Source organism: Eupeodes corollae, chromosome 1 (genome assembly GCF_945859685.1).
Source record: "Eupeodes corollae chromosome 1, idEupCoro1.1, whole genome shotgun sequence".
Classification (NCBI taxonomy): Eukaryota; Metazoa; Arthropoda; class Insecta; order Diptera; family Syrphidae; genus Eupeodes; species Eupeodes corollae.
The window spans coordinates 243,612,758-243,622,157 of NC_079147.1; the positions used below are offsets into that span (position 1 = coordinate 243,612,758).

Sequence of the window (9,400 nt, forward strand, 5' to 3'; positions counted from 1 at the left end):
ATCTTTCGTAGATCACTTAAGATCATTTCACTTTTTCAGATTGGTCAGTACATTGGGGAAATGTGTCGTTATATCCTTGCCACTAAACCATCTGAGAATGACAAGAAACACAAAATCCGGGTTCTATTTGGCAACGGATTGAGACCGCAAATCTGGCCACAGTTTGTGGAGCGATTCAACATCCCGAAAGTCGGAGAATTCTATGGGGCGACTGAAGGAAATGCAAATATCATAAATAACGACAATACTGTTGGAGCTATAGGATTCGTTTCTCGAATCCTTCCCACGATCTATCCTATTTCGATAATCAAGGCTGATCAAGATACTGGGGAGCCGATTCGAGGACCTGATGGTCTTTGTCAACTGTGCAAGCCTAACGAACCGGGTGTATTTATTGGCAAAATTATCAAGGGCAATCCTTCGAGAGAGTTCTTGGGCTATGTGGATGACAAGGCGTCGGCTAAAAAAGTCGTGCAAGATGTCTTCAAGAAGGGAGATGCTGCCTTTTTGTCAGGTGATCTGCTAATGGCTGACGAGCGAGGATATCTCTTCTTCATGGATCGAACGGGAGACACTTTCCGATGGAAGGGTGAGAATGTTTCAACGGGTGAGGTGGAGGCCCAAGTGAGCAATGTAGCGGGCTACAAGGACACAGTGGTCTATGGAGTTTCAATTCCTCACACTGAGGGTAGAGCTGGAATGGCTGCTATCTATGACCCAGAACGATCTGTCGATCTGGACACATTTGCAGAGGAGCTTAAGAAGCTGCTTCCAACATACGCACGACCACAGTTCCTGCGATTCCTGACAAAAGTCGACCTCACCGGAACTTTCAAGCTTCGAAAAGTGGATCTACAGAAGGAGGGCTTCAATCCAAGCACGATTGCAGATTCACTCTACTATCAAACTCCCAAAGGTCGATATGAACCCTTAACGGCTGAGATTTACGAAAAAATCAACAAAGCAGAGATTCGATTCTAAGCGCCGCGCGCCGCGCCGATACGGGCCTTATCTCTTCCTATTTTGCCAGGCACTGTATTTTCAAAAATTATACTTTTGAAAAGTGTTTATTTTATTTTTCTTCATACCTAAGTAAGTTATATATTTAAATGTGATGGGGAATTTAAACGATCGCGTCGTGTCGTTACAAAAATGGGTCGGGTTTTGTTATGGATCAATTTTTGGATCATTGCAGTTGTACATTTATAATATTCATGAGACTTGTTCAATCACAAAATCAAAAAGAAAACATTAAATAGCGTGAAAAAGGGAAGATATTAATGTTATTAGACATTTATGTGCTAATTTGCGGGATTATTTATAAGAATAAAAAAAAAAAAAAAAACAAACAAAAAAGTCAAGATAATAATTTTATTTAAAAAAATATGTAAATCATTCTAAAGTTGGTATCAAATTGATAAAATGAAGAAAAATCAAAAAAATGTTTACAATGTTAATTTTCTTAAAAATTAAGTTTTTAAGACTTATTCTTAATCTAAGTGATGCCCAGAACTAAGTATTGAATAACTAATTAGCTTTTTAAGTGTTCTATATTATAATATATAGATCTTCAAAAAAAAAGATAGTTTTTTTTATTGATTTGTTAAGTTGTTTTTTATGTACATTTATTATGTTGATAAGTGTTTAACTTAGAAAATAGGTAGGTAAATTAAAATAAAACTGAAAAAAGGTTCAAAATTAAAAAAAAAATTTGTTTTATTTAAGATTTTATCAGTAATATTTCATATTGTGGAACACACGGCTGGATTTTGTTGTCAAAAATGTCGGTTTTCTCTTGCTTGATTGGAGATTTCGTCAATATGCTTTGTTCATGATAAGCATAATAAAGAGAAATACGTACTATAATTATTTGTACTCTTGTCGACTGCTGGGTTTTTGTAACGTCATAATATTTCGTTATTATTGTTTTCATTGGGCAGGTTCAATAAACATAAATGACTTCCTTTGCAGTGAACTAATTTTTTGCATGTTGTTAATAAGGGACTTCATTTCCATTCAACTTTATTCTATGAACGTACATTTTGACCAAGGCAACTAGTAAATTTTTCAAATATCATGAACTTTAAATTTAGAACTAAGTTCATTTTACAAATTTTGTTGTGTTTTAAAGCCGTCATTTTGACATAAGTATAATTGATAGTTAGGGAGATTTTTCTTGAGTAACTTTCTATAATCTGTCCGATAAAAATTGGCAGTACAGGCCTTATGGGAGAGCTTTTTAAAAATCAGTGGCGCGCTATTTTCTACACCATACCCAATTGAAGGAAACTCCTTTAAAAAGTTTAATAAAACACCCATGAATTTTCGATGGCATCCAACGTAGATCACACAACGACCTACCTGGCACACACTTGAGCATGCACTGATCGTTCTCTGCTGCTTTTCAACCCTCATTAAATCACACACATTCAGAGTTGCCTTTTTCAATTTCTTAACTCACTTCGTATTTTTTTCTTACTTTTTCAATGGGTTTCTGTTGAGGAGCTTTTGCTTTGAGAGCTTTTTTAAAAGTTCTTAACGATGAGTGTTATCGTGTTGTGTTTTGACTTTTGCATTTCTTTTAAAGTTCTGGAAATCAGTTAAAATGCAGTTATAAAAATCAAAGCCATTTTATTTGAGGAAGTATAGATGCTGTGGAAAGCCTCATCATAAATTTAGATGAAGAGAGCAGCAGCAGTAACTACTCTTCGGATTAAAATATATATATGTATGTGTAAATATTATGAAACATGAATTGTTATTTATTTTTGTTATGCTTGTTTATTATATTTTTTTGTTATCTTAATATTTATGAATACATTTTTTTTGTTTGTTTTTTATCAAAAAGGGATTAGGCCTACTTGGGATACCCTTCAAAAACGCGCCATTTATCTTACCTCTTGGTGGTGTGGAAAAAGATAATTTGTATTTCATTTTCATATATAATTATGAACAAAATGAAATTTCAATGTAAAAAAGAAGAATGGTAACCCTGCAGTTATTTTTTTTAGCTTTTTCAAATTCAAAATGCGCATTACGGCAACCCTGTAAGAGATTTTTTGAGAAAGGTACTTATGCGTAGGAAAAGAGTGCGAACGAGATGCAGATATCCCTATCTTCCCTGTACTGCCAATTTTTTATCGGACAGACTATAGTCAACTTTCCAATTGAATTGAATTGAATTGAATTCTTTATTGAGACTTAAAATTCTATTACAAAGTGTGTTCTTATCTCTATCTTAAGTACTGCTGCGGCTATAATGTTTTGCCTGCTTTAACAATTTATTTGAAATGCCTCATGGCTGTCTTTTATATATGGTTTGACTACTCTTGCTCATGGGAGTATATTATTCGTTTGGATTGACGGAGGGTCATTTAACAATATATATATACATAAATACAATAGACTATTACTAAAATAAAACTAAATAACGAAGACAAACAGATGCCAGAAATGTATATTTGATGTCGTTTTGCAAAAGTTAGAGCGAGAGCGCACTAACAATATTATTTTACTTCTCATTTGGAAAAAATTTACATTGTATTTGATATTGAAAGTGTGAGAATGAGATGGCATTTTACATAAAGTCGTTTCATAAATAATGTTTCATTTTCTCTTTTGAGATGTATCTTTTATTATTTTTTTTTCCTATATCATTTATTATGCGAACACATATAACATTCAGATTTGAATACATATAATGACTATATATACTAACATGTAACATATGAGTTGAGCATTTGGATACGACTTTTTTTTTTTTTTTTTTTTTATTTTTTTATTTTTTAGATTTTGTTGTTTTTTTTAGGTTTTATTATTTATATTTAAGAATAAACGTTTGTACCAAGGTATTATCACAGAAATTTAACATTTAATCAGTCTTTCATTCTGGCAATAAGTGATTACAATAATACCAGGTATGATATATACTTAACAATACGCTTAGGCTAAATCAGGTAAGTACTGTCCACCATAAACAGTAAACAAAATTCATTTTGATAGTTTTTTTTTTTTTTTATTATTAATTTTGCGGATGACCCTCAAGAAATCAGTGCAATTTTCGTATACTGGGTGTGAACAGAGGATATGTGTTAAATCAAAAGTAGTCTTAAAATACATAGAAAGAAAAAGTTATTAGCCACGATTTTGACCACGATTTGGAGTGGTTGTTAATGAAGAATCCAGGTTTAGAGAAAGGATACCGAGTGGAGATAAGTAACTGGTGCTATCCCAGGAGGACCCTGACTGAGACTCGACGACTTGATTAATCAGGTCGTTTTCTACTAGTTCAAGATTATTAATTGCTTTTTTCATTAGAGAGAGGTTATAGCTCAAAAGCGGAATGGTCTTTGTGATGTTATAAATGTAGTTATTAGAGAAACGTTTGGTAGGCGACTCAAAATTTTTCCCAGCACACAGTCTGAGGATTTTTCTTTCCAAAATTTCCATCGACTGTGCCACGGTGGGGGAGATCGAAAACCAAATTGGAAAGGCATAATTCATGACCGGTCTGACCAATGTTTTGTAAAAGAGAAGCTTGGTTTTAGAATTGAGATCTTTATGTCTAAAAAAAGGCATAAACATGTTAGAAATTTTCCTAGCTTTTTCAATTGTTATTTTGGCATGAGGGTTGAATTTCAGCAAATTATTAAAGTTAACCCCTAGGTATTTAAGTTTATTTTTCACCTGAATGTTGCAACCGTCAAGTCTAACTGTGAGATTTCTGCTTTCACTCACCACCCCTGGTGGTCCTTTTCCACTGGCATTACGGATGCAAATGAGTTCGGATTTTGGAACATTTAATTTAATTCCCCATGTCTTATAAAAAAGGTTAATTTTGTTAAGGTGTTTCTCCAAGAACCGAAGGGCTACAATGGGGGATTCGTGGCTCGAGTAAACGATGGTGTCATCGGCATACAATAGACCTGTTGAGAGCAGGTTATTTCCTGCAATTTGGTGTGGGAAGTCATTTATAAAGATATTGTAGAGGTGTGGCCCCAAAATTGATCCTTGAGGAACACCGCTATTGCACTCGCACAAGTTGCTCTTGGAGCCTTGAATTTGAATAAAGAAAGATCTGTCAGTCAGAAAGCTATGAAGGATGTTCAGGGTATGTGTAGGGATACTGAGGGAGGACAACTTAGCAAGAAGCCCCACCCTCCAAACGCTGTCAAATGCTTTTTCCACATCTAATGAGCAGGCAACAGTGCATTTTTTTCTCTAAGATTAAGAACTGCATCATTTTGGAATTTGAGAAGCGCGTGGAGGGTGGAGTGTCCCCTTCTGAATCCAAACTGAAAATCAGGGATGGGATCTATCGGGTTTTCGGTAGGTGAGCATAAGGTGTTCAAAATTATTTTCTCGAGGATTTTGCCTGTGTTTGATAAAAGGGATATGGGTCTGAAATTGTTTATCTCGAAGTCGTTTTGCTTTTTCTGGATAGGTAGCAATCTAGCTGTTTTCCAGATTTTAGGGAAATGTGCATTGTTGATGCAGTGGTTGTAAATGATCATAAGAAATTCAGCACCCAGGTCTGAAATTTTTTTTAAAGCAAAATTGGATATTAAATCTGGACCGGTGGACTTTTTGGGTTTAAGTTGTTTGACCAATTCTTTGACTGCATCAGTGTCTGTGAAGATGTGATTAGCTATAGGATTGAGAGCACTATTAACCGAGTCAAATAAGAAAATATGTTCAGGAATATTTTGTGCTATGGAATAAGCAGCCCCTATTGCCTCCTGAGAGGAAGATGGATTGAAAGATGGTATTTTTTCCTGAAATATTTCCTTGAAATGGGTTTCAAAAGCCGATATCACACTTGTTTCGCTGTAAAAAGATTGGTCATTCACATTCACTTTATTGCAGAACAATTTTTTTTTATTACCCACTAATCTGAAGGCTTCTTTAAATGCCAATGGCCCAGGAGTGATTTTAGAAAGTCTATTGCTGAGAGAGTTGTTAAGCCAGATATTTACTTTATCTCTAATTATATTATTAAGAAGAGAGATTTGAGAGGATAATTCCCTATAGGGTGAGTTTATTCTGTTGTATGAGTTGTGAAAAATATGTTTCAGGCGTCTTTGCCATTGATGTTTAATTTTGTAAAGATTTTCGATATCTTTGGGCAAATTTTTATATTTCTTAAACGAGACAGTTGAGGTTTCTGAATTTTCATTCAACGTTGTCAGAAGAGAATCATTAAAATGAAGAATGTGTGCATCGATTGCTTCGTTTGTGATACAATTAGCTGAGGGAGGGAAGAAATTATGAAGACGTTGATCCAGTTGATTTCGAAACGACTGCCAGTTAGTGTTTTTATATGATCTTGAGGAATGCTGTTCCAGAAGACTGATGTTTGCTTCTCTGAGACGGATCTCTAAAAGAAGTGGGCAGTGATCCGAAAATGTGGGGAGTGTTGCAAGAGAAAAGTTTGGATCGAAATTATTCATCAGGTGGTTCGAGATAAGAAAATGATCGAGGAATGAAGGGCCCCTCGGAAAGGTAGGAGTATCCGATGAGACCATTGTTAAAGAAGGATTAAAGTTTTGAAGCCAAGCTTCGAATGTTTTCCCATTTATATTATATGAATGGTCCTTCCAATTGGGGCTCCTTGCATTAAGATCTCCGCCAATAATGGCTCCGTCGAACCCATTAGCTAATTGATCAATTCTGTTTAGCTCAGAAGTGAGTGCCGAAACAGGGGAAGAGGAAGGGATGTACACTGAACCGAGCAGGAAATTCTTCGGATTGTTGTCGGAGATGTATTTTATACTAATGAAAACGGAAGGAAAGTCATTGGACGCGAAATCCACAAGCTCAAACTTAATGTTATTTTTTAAAAATAACGCTACGCCTTGATTTTTGTCGTTACGAATGATGTTGTAATTGTCGAGAAGAACTTTATGCCTGCTAGACAAGTGTGTTTCTTGAATGAAGGCAAATGTACAGTTTTTTTCTTGGAGAATTTTTAAAAGCTCAATTCTCCGAGAATGTGCAATTAACGACGAAATGTTGTATTGTAATATTTTTAAAAACATCATGGCGAGCAGGAGAGAAGTTCACTGACCAAATCAAGATAGGCCAGTCTTTTTTCAGCAATTGAGTTGAAATTTCCAAGGTTGGACATAAAATTTTCTATTTTACCTAAAAGAGTTCTCATGTCATAACTGAAAAGGTCGTTGGAGAGTGCCATGAAACTATTCACAATATTATCACCAGACCTTCTAATCGATGGGCCCGAAGGAACTGGATCATTATTCACAATAAGACTTTGAGGTTTAAGAAGACTTGCAAAAGAAACCCCCGGAGCAACCGAGACACCATTTGAGAGAGCAAGGGAGAGACCCCTTGCGTTAGCTTTCTTTTCAGATGCTTCTTGAAGAAGAAGTTTCCTTCTGGCTTCGTATTGTTTAAACAGTTTGCACCCTCTAAAGTTAGCAGGGTGATCTTCTCCGCAGTTAACGCAAACAGCCTTACTCCCTTGCTCCCTCACCACAGGGCAAGAACCCGGCTCGTGTCTGTTAGTACATTTAACGCATTTATAAGCAAAGGCACAATTTTTTGCCAAATGCCCGAACTGTTGGCACCTTCTGCACTGAAGCGGCCCTCGGTTGCCCCTAGGCTTCTCCCAGTATACCCTAGTATGAAATAAATATTTTATTTTGGTCAGCTCTGTAGCACTTGTGCCCGGTTGTAACCGCACTAAGAATAGGTTGTAATTAATCTTTTCTTGTTTCGACCTCAAAGTCTCGAATATGGAGACGCTTGAAACATTAGGAATTTTTGGTTTTAATTCGTTAAGAATTTCAGTCGTCGGGTAATCAGACGTAAGTCCTCGAAGGACAACGTTAGTTGTCTTATCCTCCTTAAGGGTGAATGAATATGCTTGAGCATCACCTGAATTTCTTAGCATGTTCATCAACTCCCTGTGAGCATTACTGTTGTCGATATATAATTTACTGATTCTACCTTTGTTCACAATTCTATACGAAAAATCTACTGAATTTGCTTGAAAATCCATAACCAACTTTCTAACATCTACATTTTTAAGAATTATAGGTGGACAGCACTTACCTGAGTACAAATTAGATTCTACATCTACAATTTTGTTGATTGAAGCTGCGTCTGTTGAGGTTCCCGCGCCGACAGGATCATCATCGTCATTGATGGATTTTTGTGAAAGCTGTTTCGTCAAGATGTTGCTTTGCTTTCTGTTTTTGACGGTGTGTATCTTCACATTGGCCAGTGAAGCAAATTTGTTTTGGTCTTGTTGAACCTCCATGGGTTGATGTTGAGTCGGGGTCAATGCAGCAGCGGGTGCAGTAAATTTTTTGTTCGGCTTTAACCATTCTTTCGAGGAATCAAGAAGGGATCCATCATCGGAAACCCCTGGAAGTTGTTGGGACGGTTGCATAGCAGATGAATTGTCATCTTTGTTACTTTGGCTTAAGTTGCCAATATCATTAGAACCATTTGCACCCAATGATTCACTGTTTGGGATGGAGCCGGACGGCGTGTCGCTTAGGGCAGTGAGTTGCTGGGCAGCTTCCATCTTTTTATCGTATGGTGTTACCTTTTTTGCTTTCGCCAAAGCAGAACTATCCTTCATTTGGCAAAATTTGGTTATAATCGGGTGCGAAAAAAAATTTGTGTCGATGCTATGGCTGTCTGGATGTGATCGTCCTCGGTACGTGTGGAAACAATCCTCACAAATCCTCGAAAATAGACACCATCCAACAAAATAGTTTATTTTAAAACGTTTTACAAAGAATAATTAAACTTTTTAAATATTTCTTTTGTGAAAAACTGTGCTTTTTAGCACACAAAATTTAATTAAAAATTTTTTTAGGTTGGAGCAGCTTTGTCAGAGTGTAAAAAAAAAATCTCGACCTTAGGTCAACTGTACATTTGTCGTCAACTTTCCAATAAAGTTGCCTTTATTGGAAGGCAATTTTTTGTCAGCTGGCCAATCAGATATTAGTAACTTGCCTTAGTTTCATGTCCCTTATGTCGCCTGAACCTGCCCAATTTTATGCCATGTCATTAATTTTAAACTTGTAACTTTACGTGACTAACTTTAAATTTGCAGAAAGTATCAACAACATTATTATTTCCAAAATAGAGTCATTATTCTGGTTACAAGTCCATCATAAGTTGTGTTTTGTATTTTACGGACAAAATTTGTATTAGTTTTCCAATATGACAAGAACACAAAAATTGTACAGTACATCAGTTAATAAAGAAATCACAGAGTTATGAAGTTAAACTATCAGTTGAATAAAAAAACATGATCAGCTGACATTTTGACATGAGCAGGCTTGACTTTATACTAGGTAATATATTTTAAATAGATTATTAATTTAAATTTAATTGAATATATTTATCAATTTTTATATTTTAA

At 35.6% G+C, this 9,400-nt stretch overlaps 1 protein-coding gene across 2 annotated transcripts in view; it reads left to right on the forward strand.

Moving 5' to 3' along the window:
- LOC129943388 (long-chain fatty acid transport protein 4) overlaps positions 1 to 1,356 on the forward strand; it is a 70,426-nt gene extending 69,070 nt beyond the window's left edge. For both annotated transcript variants that reach the window (XM_056052796.1, XM_056052797.1), the window contains exon 5: positions 40 to 1,356. In XM_056052796.1, the coding sequence (XP_055908771.1) occupies positions 40 to 981 (942 nt within the window). In that variant the 3' untranslated portion in view covers positions 982 to 1,356. The remainder of the gene's footprint in view (positions 1 to 39) is intronic.
- The last annotated feature ends 8,044 nt before the right edge of the window (positions 1,357 to 9,400 follow it).